Source organism: Myripristis murdjan, chromosome 18 (assembly GCF_902150065.1).
Source record: "Myripristis murdjan chromosome 18, fMyrMur1.1, whole genome shotgun sequence".
Lineage (NCBI taxonomy): Eukaryota > Metazoa > Chordata > Actinopteri > Holocentriformes > Holocentridae > Myripristis > Myripristis murdjan.
Window position 1 is genome coordinate 4,725,679 of NC_043997.1, and position 27,835 is coordinate 4,753,513.

Consider the following 27,835-nt stretch of genomic DNA (forward strand, 5'->3'; position numbering starts at 1 on the left):
CTGTGTTCTCCTGTCTTGTGCTCCAGCCCCTTCCCCAGGTGTGTCCCTTTTGCTCTTTAGTTCTTGTGGATTGAAGTCCTGTTTTCAGTGCTCTTCCTTGTCTGTCCATTGTTTTGTCTTGTCTTTCCTACCATGTGTTCCCTGTGAGTTTATTAAATATTTTGTTGTTTGCTGAGCTCTGTGCCTGCATGTTCCTGCATTTGGGTCCATCCACCACCTCCATCCATGACAGCAGCAAACACATAAATGTGTATTCATATGCATTTGAAACCATCCAGCGATGTAATGAAGGAAATGCATCTAAATCTCGTTTCCCCACTATTCATCCACTGAACAGGGTTCACTGAGCTGCTCCACCCCTGTGGCTTTTTCAATGCCAACATTTAGAGAGTGAGGCGGCCGATGGCCAATATCTAATGCTGATATCATGTTTTGTTTTCTGCTCTTTTTTGGATTATTTGTCTTTTGCATGTAATAAAATTCCAAACTTTAATGATGAGAAAAAAATGAGACAGCAGAGAGAAAGTGGGACAGCAGCAGCCGCACTGACAGGCTGCCTGCAGATGCCTGCCTGTCTGCAAACATGTTTTTTTGTTTGTTTGTTTGTTTGTTTGTTTATCGGCCTCATGACCGCAGATATCAGCCGATGCAACTTTCTCAAAATGTCAGATATTAGCCAACCGATTAATTGGTCTATCTGTCCTCTGCTTCCACAGGGAGGAGATGATCATCATCCTGCTGCTTGTTGTCCTGACAGCCTCTGTCTGTGGTGAGTTCACACCTTCAGTTTATTGGACACCATCAAAATCCATTTTCAGCCAAACTAAAACATACAACACACATATTGTGACTGCACTGCCCTGATATATAGCTTATTGGTTCTACAGCTATCAGCAGATTTACAAAAGCAAGAGAATGCAAGAGATTTAGACCATCATGGGACACTACAACTCTCCAAAAAGTTCACCTTCAACTTGATTTAAAGCCCAGTATCAAAGGGCTTCACACGCCCACAAGTTTCCATGAAAAAAGTTGACATAGGCAGAGTGTTGAAGATCAGATGATGGTCGTGCACAGGAATCATTTCAGTCTGTCTGTGTCTCTTTACCTCTCAACAGGAAAATTACAGGAGAATGTGAGCCAGGCTGTCTATCAGGCAGAGGAGAACAGTAACATCACCATGGAGTGGACCTTCACTCCCATCATGCCCCTCACCAACATCAGCATCCAGTTATTATTATGGGTACCTGAAAATGAGGACTTTAAGATTGTATATTTGCTGCTGCGTGGTGTTGAGCAGCCAGAATATCGACATGAGCAGTTCACAGGACGAGTTCAGGTGGACAAAGACGAGCTGAGAAAAGGAAACATCAGACTTCATCTGTCCAGACTGAGGACCAACGACTCAGGCAGATACTGGTGCAGAGTGTTCACCGGAGATGAAGATGGAATTACTGAAATTAGCTTCACCGAATCTTCACTCAACGTCACTGGTAAGTAGAACTCAGTTTAACTCTCAAACTGCACCACTGAATCACTGCTGGACAGTACTGTTACCACACGTACTACTGTAGTGCTTAGGGATGGGAATTAATCAATCAAGTTCATCAAATTTTATTGATATCAATGCCATTATCGATTCTTATTGATTCAGCTCTTTATACACTCCCTTATTGATCCCTTCCTGTGAATTTTCTTTGTGAGGAAAGTAGACTGCACAGGTTTTCAGTGTCAACAAAAACAAGAAACAGTTCTCGATCTCCATCCCTAGCAGTACTACTGTGGGATGTCGGTTACCATGGCTACAACTACAGTTCTACAGCAAGCTGGGCCTGTCACCAAACCACTGTAGTGGCTGTGGAGGTGTGGGCAGTTCACACATCACTGTCACACTTAGATAAGATGAGACCGTGGAGACGCCAGTAAATTCAGATTGATGATATCGCACCACATTTACCACATCAAATCCAGACATCAGAGACGTGGAGTGATGTATGAAATAGTTTTGTGATAAGGAATTGGATCAGCAGAAAAATACAAAACCTTAAAGTGCCTAAAATCACTTTTCAGTGTTTTGCTGGAAATCTTAGTACCTGTGTTTGAGGTTTCAGAGTCATAAAGTTTATTTGATGAAGTTATTTTATGTTCCCTTCATGTACAAAAATAAATATGTCTGTTTCAAATGATGTAACCATCACTGCCCACATGCCTACATGCGTCCTTCACATGGATATGTTTCTGTAGTACTGCTGTAGTAAATGTTCTACCAGTGATCGTCTACCACTGCTGAGTGGACATACTGTGTATTTTACATAGTATGTATATATAATCTGTCATGTTTTCTCCATACAGCTGCGACATTCCCACCAGAGGAGCCAGAGCCCACAGAAGGTGGAAGGACTGTTCTCTTCGGAGCAGCACCAGCAGCTCAAGCAGTTCTCCTTCCTGTAGTAGCTGTAGTAGCAGCAGTCGTAGTAGTTTGTTGAGCCCGTTGTCTTGGAAGTATGTTGACATTTCCTATATACAGGGTGTCCATAAAGTCTCTTTACAATTTAACAAATTTATTACAAAAGCAAATGAATAGACAAATCTGTAGGAATTACAAAATTAGGAGTAGATATTGAAGTTTGTTTGCCTCATTTAATACACCTCTATATGGGCACCATTAGTTGCACAAAGCACATCAAGACAGGACTCGATTTCTTGCCATGTTTGCTGCAGCAGAGCCTCATCAGTGGTGGCAACGGCATCAGTGACCTTTTGCTTCAGGTCGTTGATGTCCCGTATCTTTGTTCCATACACCGTATCTTTAACAGAACCCTGTAGCTGAGTCTGCATCTTCGATTTTGTTTCAATAAACCACGATACACATTGTGCCTTTTATTGAGAAGGAGTAATTTTTTTAGGAGTTTATTTAACAGAACCTATTTCATCAACAGGGTACCTGAAATGCACAAATGCAATGTGATTAAAAACTTTGATAACCACTGAGTACATAGAACAAATCTGATTAACATATCTCATTAGTTGCTTTTGTAATAGATTCTTTAAATTGTAAAGAGACTTTGTGGACACCCTGTACTTTTTTTTTTTTTTTAACAATTTTCTTTCTAATAATGTTTGTGTTTCCCCATCCTTTTTTCACACAATCCCCACCCTGGGGATTTTCTACCAGTGATCATGAATGTGACCAATAGATGACTGTTCCTAATCTTCAGGGACACTAATATCAACCAAATCACTGACAGCTGGTTACCAGATTTTCTCTGCAGAGGGCTGTTTCATAAAACCGAGATAGGGGATTGAGCCAGGATTTCTCAGGTATCCTGGCTGAATTTCACCTTGACTGGGTTTCACAAAAGCAGTGGCATGTAAGTTACCATGGAGGTTTATTCTGGGCAGCTAGCCGGCTCCAGACCAGGAAAACACACTAAGCCAGGATGGACTGACTTGACTTGGTCAAGCCTCACTTGTTCTGTTATCCTGAATTTCTTCATTCTTCTTTTGTGAAACAGCCCTCAGGTTTGCTAACCCAGCTTTCTGTTAACTGGGGGCTAACAAACTCAGGGTTACTCAGTGAACCCGAGTCTGTGAAACAGCCCTCAGGTTTGCTAACCCATTTTTAATTTTGTGATAAGGAATTGGATTAGCAGAAAAATACAAAACCTTAAAAACCTTGAAAATCACTTTTCAGTGTTTTGCTGGAAAAAAAAATTAGTACCTGTGTTTGAGGTTTCAGAGTCATAAAGTTTATTTGATAAAGTTATTTTATGTTCTCTTCATGTACAAAAACTAAATATGTCTGTTTCAAATGATGTAACCGTCACTGCCAACATGCCTACATGCGTCCTTCACATTGTAATGGATGTTAAGCAATAAATCCACTAGAGGGCAGCTCAAACATGTTTATGTATAGATAGTTAAATGGATATGTTTCTGTAGTACTGCTGTAGTAAATGTTCTACCAGTGATCGTCCACCACTGCTGAGTGGACATACTGTGTATTTTACACAGTTTGTATATATAATCTGTCATGTTTTCTCCATACAGCTGCGACACCCCCACCAGAGGAGCCAAAAGGTGGAGGGACTTTTCTCATCGGAGCAGCACCAGCAGCTCATGCAGTTCTCCTTCCTGTAGTAGCTGTAGTAGCAGCAGCAGTCGTAGTCGTTTGTTGAGCCCGTTGTCTTGGCAGTATGTTTACATTTCCTATATACAGGGTGTCCATAAAGTCTCTTTACAATTTAACAAATTTATTACAAAAGCAAATGAATAGACAAATCTGTGGGAATTATTACAAAATGAGGAGTAGATATTGAACTTTGTTTGCCTCATTTAATACTAGGGCCCAAATGATATGGATTTTTTGGGGCCGATGCCGATTCCGATATTAGGGAATTTAAAAAATCCGATAACCGATATATCGACCCAACAAATCTTTACATTTTTCAATAAACAAAAGACAAAATAGCTGCTTTTGATGGCTTAAATTTAGTTCCAAACACTTCTTACAAGGATACAAGGATACAAGGAAGTTTATTGGTCATTATACAACAGGTTGAATGATGAAATTAAAAAGTGGTTCCATCTTGATTGATTAATTGATTGTATAGAAAATAAAATTATTAAACATGGAGGAGTTCAGATGGTGGGCGGCATGGTGGTGCAGTGGTTAGCACTGTCGCCTCACAGCGAGAAGGTCCTGGGTTCGATTCCCACCCCGTGTCTGCGTGGGTTTTCTCCGGGCACTCCAGTTTCCTCCTACCGTCCAAAGACATGCAGGTCAGGTGAATTGGAGAAGCTAAATTGCCCCTAGGTGTGAATGTCAGTGTTTGTCTGTCTGCCCTGCAATGGACTGGCGACCTGTCCAGGGTGTTTCACTGCCTTTGCCCTATGAGCGCTGGGATAGGCTCCAGCACCCCCCCGCGACCCTAGTGAGGATAAGCGGTTTAGAAGATGAATGAATGAATGAATGAATGAGTTCAGATGGTGCATTTAGTAGTCTCACAGCCTGAGGGAAGAAGCTGCTCTGTAGTCTGGTTGTACGGCAGCGGATACTTCTGTATCTTTTGCCTGACGGCAGCAGGGTGAACAGGCTGTGGCTGGGGTGGGTGTTTTTTAGGATCTCACCTCACCTCCCCGATATCACTGATGCTTGGTAGATGGGTACCAATGATGTTATGGGCAGTTTTAATCACTCGTTGCAGAGTCTTCCTGTCCTGGGCCTTGCACATCCCATGCCAGTTTGTGATGTTTCCAGTCAGGATGCTTTCAATCGCTCCTTTGTAGAAGTTGACAAGAACTTGGCGTGGGAATTTTGCTTTCTTAAGTTTCCTTAAGAAATACAGCCGTTTCTGAGCTTTTTTAACCAGGGCAGAGATATGTGAAGTCCATGTCAGGTTCTCTGTTATGTTGATTCCCAGGAACTTAAAACTGCTCACTTGCTCCACCTCAGCTCCATTGATGTAGACAGGGTTGTGTGTCTTTGCCTCCTTTTTTCTAAAATCAACTATCAACTCTTTGTCTCTCTATTATTGTCAGCCTGTTAGAAAAACATAGCGCCACCATCAGGACTATTGGCTTGTGTTGGCAGCTGAGGTAATCTGGCATGGGACTGGACCTTTGTGCAAAATTTGGTGATTTTTCGTGCATGGGAAGTAGGACTTCCTCGGAAGAAAGAAAGAAAGAAGAAAGAAGAACATGCAGAAATACAAGAGGGTCCTGGCAGCTTAGGCTGCCCGGACCCTAATAAAATGAAACATGGTGCAAACTGGCATAACTGCACTTAACAGCATTTAATAGAGTGTACAGTATATACTTTTATATTTTCTGAGCCTTAATCTGTGAAAATATGAATTATTCTTGTCTTGTTGAATAAAAAAAGATACCATCTTATTTTTCTGTTGTAAAAGAAAGAAAGAAATGGAATCTAGAAACTATAAGGTCAGACTTTGTAACATACTGAGACACAGGACGCAGTCTGTCAGATTGATTGTCAAAATTAATTTAATATTTTTCATGTAATTTTGGCAATAACTTATCCCAGCAGGAGAGGAGGGGAAACGGTGAGAGGCCTGACTCTCCAGCAGGGGGCAGCACTGACACACACAGCGGGGTCAGAAGCAGCTAGACACACACACACACACACACACTACATGAGACAGGTCAGCAAAGATCACATTCTTACAAGGATCAGAACAGAGAAATGCACATGAACACGAGTCAACATGACAAAAACATCAACGTGATGTTTTATTTTCAGCATCAAAATCTCCAAATCCGAGCTTTTTCAGGAACTGTTGGCCTAAAAATCCATTTGACTGACAGATAATATAAAACTGTAAAAATATAAGAGAAAAAAACATAAACCTAAAAGTGAACAGTGACAGTAGTGCAGTAAAACTCATTATATGGACAAAAGTGTTGGTCCACCTCCTGGAGCTTCTCTGACCTCCCATCCTAAATCCAGAGGCTTTAATATGGAGTTGGTCGTTTGCAGCAGAACAGCTTCCACTCTTCTGGTAGGCTTTCTGCCAGATGTTGGAGTGTGTCTGTGGGAGTTTCTGCCAGATGTTGGAGTGTGTCTGTGGGAGTTTCCACCAGATGAAGTTAATACTGCAGCGTGTTTTCAGCCGGATGCTCAATCAGCTCAGCGGCCGGACAGCAGGACTCACCTGGAGATGCGGAGGTGCAGGTGGAGGTTGTAGATATATGCAATGGTTTGATGCTTAGCAATAATAAGTAGAACGCATTAATCAGAAGTAATGCATTTATTAATCCACAGGAAGGCTATGCTTAAGTCATAAAGTTTGCTGTAAGAACACTGTGCATAACAGGATATGGTGGATTCATTCATTTTCTAAACTGCTTATCCTCGCAAGGGTCACGGGGGTTTGCTGGAGCCTATCCCAGCGCTCATTGGGCGGAAGGCAGACAGACAAACACTGACATTCACACCTAGTTCACCTGACTCCCAATGGACGTCTTTGAATGTTGGATGTCCTAGTGCCCGGCGGAAACCCCCGCAAACATGGGGAGAACATGCAAACTCCACACACAAAGGACCCTGGGTGGGAATCGAACCCAAGACCTTCTTACTGTGAGGCGCCAGTGCTAACCACTACACCACCGTGCCGCCCTGGATGTTATAGAGACAGTGGAAAATTACTGAAGATATGCAACAGACAGAGATGTGCAGAAATGACCATATAAGAGAAGTAGCTGACAATAACAGGAAGGTCTTCTTAGAAGAGGACCTTATCTCTATACCCCGGAAAGGGGTATAGAGACAGGATGTGTTGCGTGTTTCATGCTGTGGTTTCAGAAACGGCAGCTATCGCAGGTGGATGTCAACTGAAGTCTAACGGCTGCAGGTGGAGGTCTTTATGCAACATTCTGTTTAGTATATCAGACTGGGTCAGGGAAAGACAGTCAGTCAGACTTTGTGAACTGACACACTCTGTTGTTGGTCAGGGATAGGAAGATCGAGACCCAGAGCTCTGTTTGCTTTATTCATCTACGGATAAATAAACTGATATTTTGAGACTGAATATCTTCTCCTATTGCTTCATTAAAGAACACGCAGTTCTCAGCTCACACAGATGAAAGACTGCTGGTAGACGAAATCCAATAAGGTGGAGGTGGAGCTGTGTGTGTTTGTGAGTGTGTGTGTGTGTGTGTGTGTGTGAGTGTGTGTGTGTGTGTGTGAGTGTGTGTGTGTGTGTGTGAGTGTGTGTGTGCAGCCTCGGTGTGTTAGCGGAGCTCTGCACGGCTGCTTCTATCCGCTTCTGGACGCTTCATCATGTGACCCGGAGCTGCTCCCCGCCGCGGTGCTGCAGCGGCTCGGACAGGCGGCAGGCGGCGCTGCAGCAGCAAACACACACACACACACACACACACACACACACACACACACACACACACACACACACACACACACACACACATTTAAGAACACTGAGGAAACGCTCTCCTACACTCGCCACTTTGAAGACACACACACACGCACTTTTTATTCAGCTGCTGTTGTTGTTTGTCTCCCTCCTTCTGTTTTCCTCCCCTTCCTCATCTCCTTCTCCATCTTCTTCTCCTTCTTTTACCGCACGGCTGCCTCTGATGGCGCTCTACCGCCACTAGCAGGCGGCAGAGGTGGCGCAGGGAAGCGGCAGCGGCAGGATTCCCATTGTTTTCAATGGAAGCGGAGCGGCGGCTCGCTCAGAGGAGCGACAGCGACAGCACTGTCCAATTAGAATCGTCAGAGTCTAAAAAGGCGGGGCTTAAAAATAGAAATAGAGGCAGATCAAAGATGCTCTGGATCAGGATCTCCAACATTTTTTTTTTTTTCACCCAAGAGCGACTTTGAAAAAAATGAAAGGGACCCGAATTAGAAATCAGAAAAACTTAATTGATTCCCGATGGGAGATTGGGTCAATAGCAGTCTCTCAGATTCTCAAGAAAAGAATCAAATTATTAGAAAATAGAAAGAAATACAACATATAAACTTATGTGCCTTAGAAACTTTTAAACAAGTATGTGCATTAAGTCTCAATATGTGCATTAATCCTATGAAATATTACAACAATAAATACAGAAATGAGAAATCCAGAATCAGAATCAGAAATACTTTATTTATCCAATCCAATCCAACTGTTGTTGTTCAGATTCCAGAGAAAATAATGAAATTATAAGAAAATAAAAAGAAACACGAAATATAAAAATATGTGTTTTTCAAATTAAACAGTGCACTGTGTATGAAGTCATTTAAAAAGTCTCAATATGTGCATTGATCCTAAAAAATATTACAACAATAAATGCAGTTTTTATTACAACTATAAGTACAGTTACACCATATACACATGGATATTGTACTGTTGAATTATTGCTACATGTGTAAATTATTGCATAAATACTGACATTTATTCCCCAAATGTATCAAAACAATCATCAGTCAACTTAAACCATATCAGATAGTTGAAGCAAATTTTTGCATCTATCAAATATAATGCAAACAATGTGCATTAAAAAAAAAAAAACGAACAAAAAAGACATTGCACATCAACAGGTATGTGATATGTATCTTCTGAATCTTAGTTTACATTTTAATATGTCAAATTTGCATGATATAACGCAATAAAAACACCTTAAATTCTCACAAAACTCACCGAAGACACATCAGAGTTTGACAAGTTGCCATGAGGGAGCTGTACAGTCATTTTTCATTTTTCAGTCATTTGAAAGTTTAGCTACCATCCAAAGTGCTTACAAGTGCTGATCTTTCTCCAAAGTGATCAGTTGTATTTTAGAGCTGCCATACAGGCTCTTAAAGGCCTCATTCTGTACACTTTTCCAGGGTTTTATTTGAACTGTTGATCTCTCTGCATGATGTATTTGTGGTTTTGAACCTGTGGTCTGCTAAAGACAGTTTCACAGCTCCTCTTTCTTGCCTTTACCCCGGAGCTCTGGCAGCAGCCAATCAGAAGAGAGAATCAGCCCCTCTCCACTGATTGGCTGACTGTTTTCTGAGTGACATATGGTCGGGTCAATCACAAGCAAGTAACTGAAACCTACGTTGCTCAACGGAGCTCAGTGGTGCTCACTGGTAAATAAGAATTATCATCTTATGTAAGGTTGTCATGGCAACCGCTGAGCGTGATGTTATACAACCGTTAGTGTTTGAGCCCGACTCCGAACCAGAACCACAGACGAAGCCGGCATTGTGTTGTGTCGGGTTGATAAAACAGTCGGCGCTAAAATGAGCCCAACAGACGAGCAAATCTGGACTAAAACCCTGTGGGACCCGTGAAACCGGGACCCTGAGCGTGATGGTTTACGACCGTACGTGTTTGAGCCCGACTCCGATCCAGAACCACAGACGGCAGGAGAAACCGAACCACCTCAAATCCGTTTATTACAGGATGTTTCAGAATGGGATGTTATGTTTGTTAAATATGTTGTAAATATGATGTGAACTTGTTGCCTGGGGAGCAGAGGTGGACTGGCTAAGTTCACTAGCTTGTGAGCTTGTTGCCTGGGGAGGGAAGGCGAGCTGTGGGCGGAGTCACTGTCCTCATGACATCATCAATTAACGGAAGTGCAATCCGCTCGTTTTACATGGAGAGTTTCAAAAAACGGGCTGTGTGCACTTGTCCATTTATCACAGGTGTAATGCATGGAACAGTATTTATGTGGCCCTGAGACCTTCCCCATCACACAAAAAAAAAAAAAAAAAAAAAAAAAAAAAAATTGCATTTTTCAGGCCATGGGGCATGGGGCAAACAAGACCACCAAAACCAAAACAAGGGGCCCCCCACTCACTGCCTTTGTCTTTTTCCACCCCTATCCCTCCTAAACAAAAACAACAACTAACCCTAACCCTAAGAATTAAAACAAAAAACAAAACAAAACAAAAAAAAACAACCAAAAAGCAAAGGATGGTAAATCCAGTACCGGGAGAACCACCACCACCACCACCACAACAACAACAACAACAACAACAACAACAACAAAAATAACTCACACATAAGGAACCCAAAACAACAAACAGAGGTGGATTTGGAGACCCAGTACCGAGAGTCCAAAACCACCCTCCAGAATACAAAACTGAGACAAAATCCTCAACATGATCTAATAAACCTTAAAAAACTTATCTAAAAATAAAAAACTCTCCTCCCCCCCAAAAAAAGTTAAAAAGAAAAAAGAATATCCCTCTCAAACCAAACAAGACCACCACAACCAAAACAAAGGACCCCCCACTTACTGCCTGTTCCCACCCCCATCCCTCCGAAAATAAAAACAACAACTACCCCCAGAGGAGCTACAACAAAGCAGCAACAAAATGGCAACCGTAAAAGTCGTGGTTAAGGTGTGCAGTGTGAATCGATGTTATAACAAAGCAGCACCAGAGAGTTTGCTGTTCAATCAAAACTACAAGTGTTCAGAAGACATTAACCCTGAGCTTTGAGCCTGAGGTTGAATCTTTAACCCGGGGCTAAGTGTTAGGCCTGGGTTAATACAGTACAGGTGTGACTGAAGGCTGACCTTAACCCCTGGGCTTACTGGAGCACAGGGCTAAGAGATTAAGGTGTGAGAAGGGATAAAGGTCCCAGCAGACTCAAGTTCATAGGTAGTTTCTTCGCCACTCTCCACGACAGATGTGCCAGTTTGATTCTTGTCTGGACCTGTAATGACAAGCAACATGTTAAGAAGCAATAATAAAAATAGACATGGCACACTGGCATTGGCTCAAACACAAACATCATTAGAAAAAAAAAGTTAAAAAAAAATACATACTTTGTTTTTTTCCAAGACAACAGGCTAGACAAACTAAAACTACTATTACAACAGGAACCACTAGAGGTGCTGCCACTGATCCGACGACAACAGTCCCTCCACCTTCTGTGGGCTCTGGCTCCTCTGGTGGGCGTGTCACAGCTGTATGGAGAAAACATGACAGAAAGTATACTTACAAAAAATATATATAGTATGTATGATAATGGAACCAGTCAAAAGTTTGGACACACCTTCTCATTCAATGGTTTTTCTTTTTTTTTTTTTTTTATCATTAAAACATACTCTGGTTTGTTTAACACTATTTTGTTGTCTACAAAGTTTCATATCTTTCATAGTTTTGATGTCTTTGATAAGGTGTGTGTCTGTGTGTGTGTGTGTGTGTGTGTGTGTGTGTGTATAATAATCAAATCAAATTGAAATCAAATTTATTTCTATAGCCCTTTACAATAACCAACTTTACGGGGCCCCTGCCTGGTCTGGTGGAGCCCGGCCTCTGTGGATCTGGAACTGAGGGCCTGTTCTTGTGCTGCCATGATCAGAGCCTCTGTGCTGACTTTCAGTCCAGCCTTTTCCAGCCACTGGGATCTTTTCTCCATATCAGACGCTTCTGCTATCTGTCAGTGGCACATACCATGCAGGGGCTTGTCCCTCCATGATGGGAAGCACCGGTGCCCCCCAGGGAACAGTGCTGTCACCGTTCCTCTTCACCATCTACACCTCGGACTTCAGATACAACTCTGGAATGTGCCATCTCCAGAAGTTCTCCAACAACTCCTCCATTGTGGGTTGTATCAGCGAGGACAATGAGGAGGAGTACAGACGTGTGGTGGGGAGCTTCGTCTGCTGGCCGGAGGAGAACCACCTCAAGCTCAACATCACCAAAACCAAAGAGCTGCTGATGGACCTCCAGAGGAGCAGGAAGCCCCCAACCCCTATTACCATCCAGGGGGAGGAGGTGGAGATAGTGGACTCCTACAAGTTCCTGGGGGTTCACATCAACAGCAGGCTGGACTGGAGGGACAACACGGACACTGTGTACAGGAAGGGCCATCGTCGCATGTACTTCCTGAGGAGGCTCAGGTCCTTTAATATATGCAGCAGGCTGTTATGTTTTATCAGTCCATGGAGGCCATCACTCTGTTTTTTGCTGCGGTGTGCTGGGGAGGAGGGATCAAGGAGGGAGAGCGGCACAGGGTCAACAAGCTGGTGAGGAAGGACTGCAGCCGGACAGTTTGGAGGTGGTGGTGGAGAGGAGGATAAGAGACAAAATGAACAACATCCTGGAGAACCCCTCCCACCCCCTCTATGAGGAGCTGTGGCTGAGGGGGAGCACCTTCAGCCAGAGGCTCACTCTCCCCAGGTGCAGGACGGAGCGGGTCAGGTGCTCCTTTGTACCCACAGTCATCAGACTGTACAACAGTGCCTGAACCTCCCCCCGCCTCACACACACTGACACACACACAGACACACACACAAACATACACATTTAAAGGGACACAGGTTCCCAGTACTTTAGAGACACATTTGTGCTTTTACCTATTTATTGATTTATTATTATGATTGCACATGTGGTCACTGTTACTGCGACCTTATTGTTGTTATTTATCAGGCCACAGTGTTATTGTTATTGTGTGTCCTGTCTGTATTTGGTGTGTCTTGTATGTGTCTGTTCTTTTGCCGCTGTCACACTTTGAATTTCCACTCTGGGGGATTAATAAAGTCTTACTCTATCCTATTCTATTCTATTGCCTCCTCCTCCTTCTGCTCCTCCTCATTTGGACTTCTGCTGCCTGAGCTCGTCACTTAGCAGGTCATCACTGGTGGCCATCTTCCTGGATCTTTGCTGTTTTATCCTGGATGGTGGTTTTGACGCTCACCAGTCCTCGGCCTTCCTCTTTCCTCTTAGTGTGCAGCCTCAAGGTGCTCCACTTCGGGTGAAATCCTCCATGCATTGTCAGGAGCTTCCTTGTCTTAATATCAGTGGCCTTAAGATTCAGTCAGGATTTTAAGCACTCAAAACAGAGAGATAACCTGTATATTGAGGTTTTGTAAATTGTCCACAGCAGCATTACAACAAAGAAAGACAAATATGAAAAATGGAGCTGACCTTCCCCAACAGAGAAATCCTATATGAGAGATACAGTGATATTGTTTTACTTAACAGAGAATCAGCTAAAATAAACCAGGTAAAGAGAGTTACATTGAGTTCTACTTACCAGTGACTTTGAGTGAAGATTTGGCGACGGTAACTCCATCTCTGGTGGGCACTACACACCGATAGCTGCCTGAGTCGTTGGTCCTCAGGCTGGACAGATGAAGTCTGATGTTTCCTTTTCTCAGCTCGTCTTTGTCCACCTGAACTCGTCCTGTGAACTGCTCATCTCGATATTCTGGCTGCTCAACACCGTCTCGCAGATAATATACCCACTTATATTCAGATGAGAAATAGATTCTGAGGTCAGTGAGGGGCATGATGGGAGTGAAGGTCCACTCCATGGTGATGTTACTGTTCTCCTCTACCTGATAGACATCCTTGTTCACATTCACCTGTATTTTTCCTGCTGAGAGGTAATGAGACACAGACAGACTGAAATGATTCCTGTGCACGACCATCATCTGATCTTCAACACTCTGCCTATGTCAACTTTTTTCATGGAAACTTGTGGGCGTGTGAAGCCCTTTGACACTGGGCTTTAAATCAAGTTGAAGGTGAACTTTTTGGAGAGTTGTAGTGTCCCATGATGGTCTAAATCTCTAGCATTCTCTTGCTTTTGTAAATCTGCTGAGAGCTGTATAACCAATAAGCTATATATCAGGGCAGTGCAGTCAGAATATGTGTGTTGTATGTTTTAGTTTGGCTGAAAATGTATTTTGATGGTGTCCAATAAACTGAAGGTGTGAACTCACCACAGACAGAGGCTGTCAGGACAACAAGCAGCAGGAAGCTGATCATCTCCTCCCTGTGGAAGCAGAGGACAGACAGACCAATTAATCGGTTGGCTAATATCTGTGGATGAATAATATCTATTCATCCACTGAACAGGGTTCACTGAGCTGTTCCACCCCTGTGGCTTTTTCAATGCCAACATTTAGAGAGCGAGGCGGCCGATGGCCGATATCTAATGCTGATATCATGTTTTGTTTTCTGCTCTTTTTTTGTATTATTTGTTTTTTTCATCTAATAAAATTCAACACTTTAATGATCAGAAAAAAAAAGAGACACATCAGAGAGAAAGGGGGAGCACTAACTTCGCTCCACAGCAGCCACACTGACAGGCTGTCTGCAGATTTTATTTTTTTGTTTATCGGCCTCATGACCGCAGATACCAGGCGATGCAAACCAAAGCCAATCAGAAGAGAGAATCAGCCCCTCTCCACTGTTTTCTGAGTGACATATGGTCCGGCCAATCACAATCAAGTAACTGAAACCTACGTTGCTCAGCGGAGCTCAGTGGTGCTCACTGGTAAACAGGAGTTATCATCTTATGTAAGGTTGTCATGGCGACCGCTGAGCGTGATGTTATACAACCGTTAGTGTTTGAGCCCGACTCCGATCCAGAACCACAGATGAAACCGGCATTGTGTTGTGTCGGGTTGATAAAACTGAAATGAGCCCAACAGACGAGCAAATCTGGACTAAAACCCTGCAGGACCCGTGAAACCGGGACCCTGAGCGTGATGGTTTAGGACCGTACGTGTTTGAGCCCGACTCTGATCCAGAACCACAGACGGCAGGAGAAACCGAACCACCTCAAATCCGTTTATTACAGGATGTTTCAGAATGGGATGTTATGTTTGTTAAATATGTTGTAAATATGTTTTGAGCTTGTTGCCCTGGGGAGCTGAGGTGGACTGGCTAAGTTGGCTAGCTTGTGAGCTGGTTGCCTGGGGACAGAAGGCAGGCATTGTGGGCGGAGTCACTGTCCTCATGACATCATCAATTACGGAAATGCAGTTTGCTTGTTTTTCAGGGAGAGTTTCAAAAAACGGGCTGTTTGTTCGGACGCCTTCCACAAACCACAGACAGCGGTTACTGTGAGTTACAGGGACGTTTTCTAAAATTTGCCCAGGACCCCCTGGAGGACTCTCAAGGACCCCTTGTGGGTCCTGGACCCCATTTTGAAAACCACTGGTCTAAGTGATTGGTAACTAGGACCATTAGGGAAACTATTCAGTATCACACAAACTGCTTTCACCCTAAATAACTGAAACCCCTTCATATGAACGAGGAGACAAAACCATGTTTTTTTTTTTTACATTTACAGTACCAGCAATTCAATGGTTTTTATTGATTTTTATTTTTAAAACATATTCTGGTTTAACATTTTTTTTGGTTTTTTACATAATTCCATGTGTTTTCTTTCATAGTTTTGATGTCTTCAGTACTGATTAGTAATAAAAGTAATAAAAATGAAGAAAAACCATTGAATGAGAAGGTGTGTCCAGACTTTGGCTGATCCTGTGTTTAGACTGCACTCTCGTCTGCTCTCGAGGCTCAGAGTCAAACTCAAACAGGCCTTGTAGGAAGTTGTGCTTTCATTTGGCGTGCAGCGACAACAGAGCAAGAATCTGAGCCGAGGTCTCGGTTTTACTCATGCACTAAAAAACAAAACAAAACAAACAACAACAACAACAAAAACAGTTGTATGTTGTTTCTGCCACTTTCAATTTAAACACACACACACACACATTGTTTTTACTATACTTGTGGGGATGTTATATTGATTCATTCATTCTCTACAGCCCCTCCTTAATCTTTGTCATAACCAAATTACGCCTAACCATAACCCTTACCCTAACCTTACCCTAACTCTAATTCTAACTTTAACACTAACCTTGAACAAGAAGCCAAAGTAGCATGTGAGGACCGCCCAAACATGTCCTTTCTTTTCTTTTCTTTTCTTTTTTTTTTTTTTTTTTTAGAGCCAGGCCGCTGTGTTGCACACTTACCTTCAACCAGGGCATCAGAAACGTGGCTGGGAAGTTTGACGGTGAAAAATCGTCGCTGACCTCCTTAAAGTCCCGTTGTGAAAATCTGTAGGGTTAAAAAACTGAAAAAAGCAGCAGAGCGTTAGAGAGTTTGCTCTGCTGCCTGTTGCACTTCCTTCTCTGCACTTCACTTCCTTCTTGTGTTCTCTGCAGCCTCTCGAAGTTTCAAGTCTTATCAGTCAGTAGTGGCATCTTCAAAAGGAAAGTACCCACTTGTTTCTTTACACCTTTTCAGCTTCTGGCTCAAGCGTCTGCTCACTAAAGTTTATAATGTTACGACTCCATATTCAGCAGCTGAAAGAGTGAAATATGGACTCTGCTGTGGCGGCGTTTGCACGCCTTCTTGGGGCACAGATATATACTAAGCAAAAAAAAAGTTCTGCACCGCTTTTTCAGTCTATAATTTCTCCCCTTTATTTATACCCAATAGTGTTGTTTCTTATACCGTTGTAAAGCCTGATTCGTCCTCTTTCCAATGAGATACAACCTGTAAGGATCCTGCATTTCTGGAATGAGTGACACCGGTAATTGTGTGGGAAGCGACCAATTTTTTTTTGACAAAATCCCTTGCAATATTTTTTCAGTTGATCATTTCTCCCATTTAACAATACCGCCTGGTGTTGTCTTTCATACCGTTAGAAAGCCTGATTAGTCCCCTTTTCAATGAGAAATAAGTTGTAAGGATTGTCAATCGATTGGTATGACCAACATGGCTAAACATGTCCCCTCCCCCCCTTTTTGAGGGGAGCAAAATCCCATTCAGTGTGTTTTCAGTCGATCAACATTCCCTTCAATGTTCTTCTGTTGGTAATTTAAATTGCACTCACAGGTGTACCTAACTGGCACTTAATTGACAGCATATGGCAAAATAAGAAAATGAATAAACTATTGTGCTTCCCACCTGTTTAGCTGTGTTGCCTCATCCTTACAGTTATAGCCTATTGGAAAGGGGACTGGCATTCCAACAGTATAACTCACAAATCCAATTGGTCTGATCACAGGGGAGAAATGATCAACTGAAAACACATTGAAAAAAAGAAAAAAAGAGTCAAATGAAGTACCGGTAAATGGCCACTAGATGCCGCCAAAAGACAGCATTACTATGACAGGTTGGAGTGCAAGTCAAGCACTTCAGCTCTGACAGCATACAGCTGTTGTCACTTTATTACACTTAATATAGTCGGTTATTTGTGTTATGGTTATGTGATTCTGATCTGATATTTAAGGCAGAATGAGTCTGATTTATCAGGTGTGGTTTGTAAACACGACACTCAAAGTTGGCCCCTCCTCCCTAACTAAGCAAACTGCCAGCAGGGAGTTAGCTGCGGTTCCAGGTACCAGCGGGTGTTGCGTGAATTGGTGTCCTTCATCCTCTGCAACCACTGAAGCGCTTTATGGTCTGTCCCCAGGCTGAACTCCCGCCCAAGGAGGTAATATTTGAAAGAGTCCACGGCCCACTTGACCCCTAGTGCTTCCTTCTCGATGGCCGAGTAACGGACTTCCCTGGGGTACAGTTTGTGGCTTATGTAAGCCACGGGATGCCGATCATCTGGAGGACCCTGCCAGTGCCGGCTTTACCTGTGTTGGCGCTCTAGACAAAATTACGCCCTTGCGCCCTTCCATCCCTTCCATGCCTACCGCTAGCGGACAATTGCCTATATCGCCTATGCCAAAAGCCGGCCCTGGACCCTGCAGGAGCACAGCTCCGATACCTCTTTCAGAAGCGTCAGTCTGCAAGACAAAGGGCTTCTCAAAATCAGGACTGAACAAAACAGGGGACTAACTCAGAGACTGGTGGATGTCGTCAAAAGCGGCCACCGCTTCCTCTGTCCATCGCAGCTGGTTGGGCGCCCGCAAACAGGTCATGTCTGTGAAGCAAGCAGCCCTGGTAGAGAGACGAGGGATAAACCGCTGGTGAAAGCCGGCCATCCCTAAGAGGGACTTAAGCTGTCGCTTGGCGCAAGGCAAGGGGCAGGACTCTAGGGCATGGACCTTATGCACCTGCGGTTTTATCATACCATTGCCGATGACAAAGCCCAGGTACTCTGTCTCTGTCTTCGCAAAGACACACTTGGAGGGGTTGATGGTCAAGCCAGCTGCCTGAAGACGCAGGTACACCACTGGTTTGTAGATAGTACCTCAGAGGGAAAGAGAAATCTACAATAATCTACAATAATCTAAACCAATTCTAACTAATTCTATGATGAAGCCCCACCTCAGCTTCTATAGCTGGGAGGCCACAACCCCAGCAACAAGGGCCAAAAATGCTACCAACAGACTAAATACCAAACAATATGAAACAGGAGGACAAACAGCAGCTGAAGCAATCTGTGAAAAACAGACATAATGAACAGGTTGTCCTGTAATACTACAACTATGAGAGTAGGGTACAACTATGAGAGTAGGGTAAGTAGGGTGCTACAAAGCACCCTACTTACAAATATCTAGTTATTCTGGGTCTATAAGACCAACCGGTTACTTCAGCTGACCTAAATTCAGCTGACTCGTACCAAGTTGCACCAAACTGGAGCTCCACACAGCTGGAGTTACACAGGGGAGCTGCCCACTGAAAACAAAACCTAAGACAGGTTTGTGAGTGGACTTGCTGCCTAATCACACCTACCTTATATAGAGAAAAGTACAGGGCCACACTTCTTACACTGACTTCAGGTGTTTGACTCAGTCCCGTCCCCACAGGTGTGTAACCTCCAGCAGCAGCCATGCAGTCTGACTTTACCAACATCAGTGACAGAGCGTCTGGTTCTAAAGAGCTCACTGAGTTCCAGCGTGCTGCTGGAATAGTGATGGAACAGGAAGCCACCGCTGCAACAAGTCAGCTGCTCAAGTTTCTTCCCTCCTAGATATTCCACCATCAGCTGGAAGTGGGATTATTGCAAAGTGGAAGTGTTTAGGAACCACAGCGACTCGGTCACCAGGGGGCAGCACGTATATCCCTTATATTTTTACGGTTTTACATTATCTGTCCTTTGGATGGATTTTTAGATCAACAGTTCCTGGAAATGCTCGGAACATTTGGAGATTCTGATGCTGAAAATAATTTTAAAAAATAAAATGTTTGTGGCCAAATTAGTTTATGAAGCCATGGAAGAGGCGGAGTCTCTGAATTCAAATGTGTTTGATGGTGTGTTTCATCTCTCTGTTGTACTGTACCTGTACACACACACACACACACACACACACAAGCTGTGAACAAGCCTTACTTCAGAAGACTCAAAGATTCCAGTGCAATGTACTGACATTACACACAAATCCTGTCTATTTTCTGTTCTTGTGCAAACATCACGTTGATGTTTTTGTCGTGTTGACTCGTGTTCATGTGCATTTCTCTGTTCTGATCCTTGTAAGAATGTGATCTTTGCTGACCTGTCTCATGTAGTGTGTGTGTGTGTGTGTGTGTGTGTGTGTGTCTAGCTGCTCCTGACCCTGCTGTGTGTGTCAGTGCTGCCCCCTGCTGGAGAGTCAGGCCTCTCACCGTTTCCCCTCCTCTCCTGCTGGAATAAGTTATTGCCAAAACGACATGAAAAATATTAAATTAATTTTGACAATCAATCTGACAGACTGCGTCCTGTGTCTCAGTATGTTACAAAGTCTGACCTTATAGTTTCTAGATTCCATTTCTTTCTTTCTTTTACAACAGAAAAATAAGATGGTATCTTTTTATTCAACAAGACAAGAATAATTCATATTTTCACAGATTAAGGCTCAGAAAATATAAAAGTATATACTGTACAGTCTATTAAATGCTGTTAAGTGCAGTTATGCTACAGTTTGCACCATGTTTCATCTTATTTCTGGATGCCTTTTCCTCTTAATTTGAATTTTGTTCATTAATTATCAACTTTTTCTCCCTCAACATCCAGTGGAGAACAAGAGATTGACAAGAAACTGGTCTCTATATTTAATTTTGATTTTGAATATTTGACTCATATCCACTCAGTGTCCACCTTATCCGGTCCAGCTGTACAGTGTAATCCAGTCATGCCATGTTTCAAAACTGGAGAAAAAAAAAAGCTTTGAAAGGTCGACACTCTGTTTTTGGACGATTTGAAGGCTGGCATCACGTTTTAACAGGCTACAAAGACACTGACATTTAATATGACTTTGTACCTGAGTTTTGACACTTCACAACTCCAGCACACTTTTTTTTTTTTTTTTTTTTTTTTCCAACACGAGTTGCTAACAGATTGCTAACAGTTCTCATGGAGAATGGGATGTGAAAATGGGAAGTGACTCTGTGCAAAATACCGTAACTAAATTTGGAGTTGTTGTTCTCATGACAATCAGCCTTTTAACAGGGAAGTCACACAGAATTGGTGTATCAAGGTGTTTTAACTGATGATCGTTTAACTTTTAAACCTCACATTGAAAACTTTAAGCCCTAAGGTAGGTTTTTATTTCAGAAACAAATGCTGCTTTTCCTGTGCTGCTGTCTCAACAGGGCCTTTCTGTTGAGATTCTTTCTTTTTTTGGTTTCTAAATACGACATGATATTTATCCCATGTATGTGGCTGGTATCAGAGCCCAGTTTGAACCGCAGGGCAACTGTGTGACTGGAAATTGTGAGCATACAGATCTTCCACCTGTTATACTGTTGCATTTCTCTTGAATAACCATCATAAATGATATATTAATATGTATCTGAACATAAATCTTGTTTGTTTTAATGCTGATCCATGTTTTCGTCTGTTTGCTCTGCATTGAAACTGAGTTCAACCACTTTTCCATCTTTATAAATACTTGGGTCAAAGCAGATGTGATGGACCTCGACAGTGAAATTATAGAAATAAGAATACATTTGAGGTGGGAAGATCTGTAAATAGTTGAACTTATTCTTACAGACTACCAAAATAAAATATATTTGCCTGTAGATTTTGCCTATTAAAGGTAAAAACAGGGGGTGGAGACTTTCATTTGGGGATGCCACCACTGATAGGATTTTAACCTAAGGCTGCAGAAGTGAGGAAGTGCAGAAGAGGAAGTGCACTTGTACAACTGGAGGGAGTGAAAACAGCAGCAGAGCTCTCTCTCACGCTCTGCTGCTTTAGCAAATAAAAATCCATGTTATTTTTTTTTTTTATTATTATTATTTTTTAACCCTACAGATGTTCACAACAGGACTTTAAGGAGGTCGTTGACAATTTTTCACCGTCAAACTTCTCAGCCACGTTTCTGCTGCCCTGGGTCAAGGTAAGTGTGCAACACAGCGGCCTGACTCTAAAAAAGAAAAAAAGAAAAAGAAAGGACATGTTTGGGTGGTCCTCACATGCTACTTTGGCTTCTTGGTCAAGGTTAGTGTTAAGGTTAGGGTAAGGGTTAGTTTGAGGTTAGGTTTAAGTTTAGGGTAAGGGTTAGTTTGAGGTTAGGGTTAAGGTTAGGGTAAGGGTTATGGTTAGGCATAATGTGGTTATGACAAAGATTAAGGAAAGGCTGTAGAAAATGAATGAATCAATATAATGTCCCCACAAGAATAGTAAAAACAATGTGTGTGTGTGTGTGTGTGTGTGTGTGTGTGTGTGTTTAATTGAAATTGAAAGTAGCAGAAATGAGAAAACAACTGTTTTTGTGTTTGCTTGTTTGTTTGTTAGTTTGTTTTCGGTGTTTTAGATCTTGGGTCTGTTTCCCAAAGCAGGTTTAGTGAAAACTCGGAGTCTGTTAACCCTGAAATGAGGGAAACTCTGAGTTTTCCGTTTCACAAAGGGAGGTAACTCAAAGCAGAGAAAGAGGGGTAACTCTAGCCTGTTTCCCAGAGGGAGGGAACTTAAGCTCTCGGTCAGTTACCGCGGTAACAGACTCCATGAAAGTAACCTGGTCGGGACCTGCCCTGCGTTCCAATACTCATATGACCATACTATTTAGTATGGTCGTATGAGTATTGTTAGTATATCCCAATACATAGTATGTCAGATTCAGTATGCCAAGAGTACCAGGATGTTCTACTACATCCGGTCAGATTTTGCAGTATGCATGTCAGCATGCTGCTCTGGCCATTCTGACCCACAATCCTTTGTGCAGTGGACGTTACGTCGCACTGACTGAGTTGCGTGTACAAGCCACGCCCACAAAGACCACAAAAATGCACAAAAGTTTCTTCAATATTGGGGCTACAGTTTCATGAAAGTTGCAAAGCTGTAGCACATATGGTTGATTTGTTATGAATTTTCAAAGTTTTTAAATTTAGAGGCTTGCTATAGCGCCACCATCAGGACTATTGGCTTGAGTTTGCAGCTGAGGTAATCTGGCATGGGATTGGACCTTTGTGCAAAGTTTGGTGAGTTTTCACTAATGGGAAGTATGATTTCCTCGGAAGAAAAAGAAAGAAAGAAAGAAAGAAAGAAAGAAAGAAAGAAAGAAAGAAAGAAAGAAAATATCTAGGAAAACAATAGTGTCCTGGCAACTTAGCAGCCTGGACCTTAATGACACAGCAGAAAGAAAGGAAGGGGGGGGGGGATTTTATTTTTTGTTAATCGGCCTCATGACCGCAGATATCAGCCGGTGCAACTTTCTCAAAATGTCAGATATTAGCCAACCAATTAATTGGTCTATCTGTCCTCTGCTTCCACAGGGAGGAGATGATCAGCTTCCTGCTGCTTGTTGTCCTGACAGCCTCTGTCTGTGGTGAGTTCAGTTCAGTTTATTGGACACCATCAAAATCCATTTTCAGCCAAACTAAAACATACAACACACATATTGTGACTGCACTGCCCTGATATATAGCTTATTGGTTATACAGCTATCAGCAGATTTACAAAAGCAAGAGAATGTAAGAGATTTAGACCATCATGGGACACTACAACTCTCCAAAAAGTTCACCTTCAACTTGATTTAAAGCCCAGTGTCAAAGGGCTTCACACAAGTTTCCATGAACAAAGTTGACATAGGCAGAGTGTTGAAGATCAGATGATGGTCGTGCACAGGAATCATTTCAGTCTGTCTGTGTCTCTTTACCTCTCAGCAGGAAAAATACAGGTGAATGTGAGCCAGGCTGTCTATCAGGCAGAGGAGAACAGTAACATCACCATGGAGTGGACCGTCACTCCCATCATGCCCCTCACCGACTTCAGCATCGATATCTCCTTTAGGGAATCTCAATATAAGCACTTTACGTCTGTATATAAAATGCATTATGGTGTTGAGCAGCGAGAATATCAAGATGAGAAGTTCACAGGACGAGTTCAGGTGGACAAAGACGAGCTGAGAAAAGGAAACATCAGACTTCATCTGTCCAGCCTGAGGACCAGCGACTCAGGCAGCTATGATTGTCATGTGTTCACCAGAGATGAAGTTATCGCCACCGAATCTTCACTCAGCGTCACTGGTAAGTAGAACTCAAAGGAACTTTCAAACTGCACCACTGAATCACTGCTGGACAGTACTGTTACCACACGTGCTACTGTAGTACTCAGGGATGGGAATTCATCAGTCAAGTTAATCAAATTTAATTGATATCAATGCCATTATCGATTCTTATTGATTCGACTCTTTATAGACTCCCTTATTGATCCCATCCTGTGAATTTTCTTTGTGAGGCTGTGGAGGTGTGGGCAGTTCACACATCACTGTCACACTGTTAGATAAAACCAGTGATCGTCCACCACTGCTGGGTGGACATACTGTGTATTTTACATAGTATGTATATATAATCTGTCATGTTTTCTCCATACAGCTGCGACACCCCGACCAGAGGAGCCAGAGCACACAAAAGGTGGAAGGGCTTTTGTCTTCGGAGCAGCACCAGCAGCTCAAGCAGTTCTCCTTCCTGTAGTAGCTGTAGTAGCAGCAGCAGTCGTAGTAGTTTGTTGAGCCCGTTGTCTTGGAAGTATGTTCACATTTCCTATATACAGGGTGTCCATAAAGTCTCTTTACAATTTAACAAATTTACTACAAAAGCAAATGAATACACAAATCTGTGGGAATTACAAAATGAGGAGTAGATATTGAAGTTTGTTTGCCTCATTTAATCCACCTCTATATGGGCACCGTTAGTTGCACAAAGCACATCAAGACGGGACTCGATTTCTTGCCGTGTTCACTGCAGCAGAGCCTCATCAATGGTGGCAACGGCATCAGTGACCTTTTGCTTCAGGTCGTTGATGTCCCATATCTTTGTTCCATACCCCATATCTTTAACAAAACCCTGTAGTTTTGCTGAGTCTTTATATTCAATTTTGTTTCAATAAACCACGATACACATTGTGCCTTTTCTTAAGGTGTAGCCATTTTTTTAGGGGTTTATTTAACAGAACCTATTTCATCAACAGGGTACCTGAAATACACAAATGCAATGTGATTAAAAACTTTGATAACCACTGAGTACACAGAACAAATCTGAATAACATATCTCATTAGTTGCTTTTGTAATAGATTTTTTAAATTGTAAAGAGACTTTGTGTACACCCTGTATTTTTTTAACCAATTTTATTTCTAATAATGTTTGTGTTTCCCCACCCTTTTTTCACACAATCCCCACCCTGGGGATTTACCACCAGTGATCATGAATGTGACCAATAGATGACTGTTCCTAATCTTCAGGGACACTAATGTCAACCAAATCACTGACAGCTGGTTGCCGAATTTTCTCTGCAGAGGGCTGTTTCATAAAACCTAGATAGGGGATTAAGCCAGGATTTCTCAGGTATCCTGGCTGAATTTCACCTTGACTGGGTTTCACAACAGCAGTGGCATGAAAGTTACCATGGAGGTTTATTCTGGGCAGCTAGCCGGCTCCAGACCAGGAAAACACACTAAGCCAGGATGGACTGACTAGACTTGGTCAAGCCTCACTTGTTCTGTTATCCTGAATTTCTTCATTCTTCTTTTGTGAAACAGCCCTCAGGTTTGCTAACCCAGCTTTCTGTTAACTGGGGGCTAACAAACTCAGGGTTACTCAGTGAACCCGAGTCTGTGAAATAGCCCTCAGGTGTTGTCAGTCTTCGTGTTTGCGTAAATGATCAGCTAAAGGGCGTCAGCTCTTATCGTTTGCTTGATACAGAGAAGAAAGTATTACAATCTTTTTGCTGTTGTTGTGTTTAAGTAGCTAGATACCATTTGACAGGTCGACATTATCTATCATATCATCAGGGTGACCTAGGTGGGAGAGAGAAAAAAAGAAAGAAAAAAAAAGAAAAAAAAAAGAGTCAAATGTAGTACCAGTTAATGGCCACTAGATGCCGCCAAAAGACAGCATTACTATGACAGGTTGGAGTGCAAGTCAAGCACTTCAGCTCTGACAGCATACAGCTGTTGTCACTTTATTACACTTAATACACTCCTTCATATTTGTGTTATGGTTATGTGATTCTGATCTGATATTTAAGGCAGAATGAGTCTGATTCATCAGCTGTGGTTTGTAAACACAACACTCAAAGTTGGCCCCTCCTCCCTGACTAAGCAAACTGCCAGCAGGGAGTTTTCCTTTAGGAGGTAGGACGTAGAAATGTAACATCACTCATTTGTCCTTACTGTTTTTTCCACATACACCAGGATCGGTGAGTGAAAATCCTGGTGTTGTTTTGATTTTTACTGTTTATTGTGCTGGCGCTATTCAAATTTCAACACATTTTTTTCATGTTATTTTCAATGCTACTTAATGCAGCTTGTACAAGAATGTTGTTACTAGCCAGAAACCTCCCTGTGCAGCTCTTTTTGTATAAATGTGTGTTCCTGTTCCTTTTCCAATTAGAAATCCAAATTGTTTAATAATAATGTAATAAAATTTGGTGAGAAAATATTGAATGTTATTGAATATCACTGCAGACTCACTGTTTGACTGATCTATTTGGAGCATATGAGTCAATACTTGTATCATTCACTTATTTTTGCATATTTTGAAGAATATACCTTGACAGACTTCTGAATTCAGCACAGGCTGCAGTCTGAACAAGCCAGGAAAAAAAATCAGCTTTCTGGGACCCGTGGTTTAAGTGTAATGATTTTTTCAAGGTTTGGAAATCTCTGAAAAATAAGATTTTTTGTGATGACCCAAGCTTGGGGATTTTTTGTTTGTTTTCTAAAGGAAAACAGAGACATGATTCCCCAACGAAAGACAAAATTAGTTTAAGGAACTAGAAAGAGCTGGGGGGGGGGGGGGGGGGGGGGGGGGGGGGGGAGTGTCGGTTCAAAATAAATTCAGTCAATGCTACAAGTGACATAAAGTATAAAAAATATCCTGTTTTATGATACAAACATGCAAGATAATGTTGTTTTCCTTTGCTCAGGCTTCCAGTTTAACAACTAGACATTATAGCAGGCTAAAATAAAAACTCACTGACTTTAAACAGTACAAAATAAAACTTTCTTCTCTTGCTGCGTGTTTCCGCCATCAGCCTTTCAGGGAGATATTCTTCCCACACAACATCGACTCTGCAGAAATGCTCCAGCTGAGACTGGATGTATGGCAAGAACACTTGCTGTGCATAATCTGAAAATGTCTTTGCAGCACCAGGTCGCAGCATGTTCATGATCGCAGCCCCATCAGGAATGATGACTTGGACAGTGGGAATGGATGCATTTTAATGTGAAGGAACCAGGTCCATCAAACAGCCCACCAAGTCCCACTTGGTGCCAGTTCTCAGCTTGCCCATTTGTGACAGTGCTGGTGGACATGACTGGTTTTCATGCTCAAAGAATTCATCCAGATTTCCAGGGAATAGTCATTCTTCAGGGATGATATGTTCTTGTTGAGACTTGGAGTTTTCTTGGACTGGAGGCCAGCCAATTCGAGGGAGTTTTTTTTCTCTTGATGGGAAATTGTGTGTGGTATTGTCTGGTTAACTAAACACTGAAGGCTGAAACATGTGGCAAGAGAGGGAAGGGAATTTGTTGACGCATTGAGCCATCCAGTGCCATTCCTGAGAATTGGCCAGAGTATCTACGTATTGATGAGAACAAAGCTGAGCTGTTCTCTTTACGGGCAACTTGTGTCACATCCCCTGCCACTGAGAAACAGGTAATCAACACTCATCATGCTTCTTGCTTTTACTGGTTTTGACACTGTCATCATTTGGAGGAAGGTTCAAGAAGACGACATGGAATACATGGAAGAACTTCAGTGATGTGACTTGTGCCTTCTGTGCCTTGGCCACCACACCAGACGCCGTAGATGACTGGATGGACTCTTGAGTGATTTGTGGTTTTGCTGAATGACCGCACTAGCAGCCAGGAATCACAGAAGCAGCTGTTCACCCAAAAAGGTAGAACAATTGATGGAGTCCGCCAACACAAGCAGCACTACATACAAAGAGGGCAGCCTACCAAGCTGGTCACTGCTGAGGACAGGCCATGGTTGCAGTCCCTGAACTCCCCTCCCCAGGTGGCTGGGGGTGGAAGAGGAAGGACACAGAATGAATGAATGAATGAATGAATAATTTATCCCACTTTTATACACCTGTAAAATGTGTTATGTGACAACAAAGTTGATTCTGATTCTGACAGGTGGATGGGAAGTTCACTGGACCACACGACCAGAAGCAAGCCTGGCATGTCGCGACCTCCTCCACTGTGGTTGCAAAAAGGGATGTTGTGGAAGATGCAAATGTGC

At 42.6% G+C, this 27,835-nt stretch overlaps 1 protein-coding gene across 1 annotated transcript; it reads left to right on the plus strand.

Moving 5' to 3' along the window:
• LOC115376428 (V-set and immunoglobulin domain-containing protein 1-like) lies at nucleotides 1-24,156 on the plus strand. The gene is made up of 4 exons (XM_030076000.1): nucleotides 1-38; nucleotides 22,862-22,914; nucleotides 23,252-23,614; nucleotides 23,963-24,156. Exons 2-4 carry the CDS (start codon nucleotides 22,869-22,871, stop codon nucleotides 24,097-24,099), a joined length of 546 nt encoding a protein of 181 aa, XP_029931860.1. The 5' UTR covers nucleotides 1-38; nucleotides 22,862-22,868; the 3' UTR covers nucleotides 24,100-24,156.
• Nucleotides 24,157-27,835: the final 3,679 nt, after the last annotated feature.

Excerpts from the sequence above, each read along its gene's own strand:
- LOC115376428 (XM_030076000.1), top strand. The coding sequence starts at position 22,869 with ATGATCAGCTTCCTGCTGCTTGTTGTCCTGACAGCCTCTGTCTGTG. Across the intron at positions 22,915-23,251 it reads CCTGACAGCCTCTGTCTGTG|CAGGAAAAATACAGGTGAAT; the intron begins GTGAGTTCAGTT and ends TTTACCTCTCAG. Across the intron at positions 23,615-23,962 it reads ATCTTCACTCAGCGTCACTG|CTGCGACACCCCGACCAGAG; the intron begins GTAAGTAGAACT and ends TTCTCCATACAG.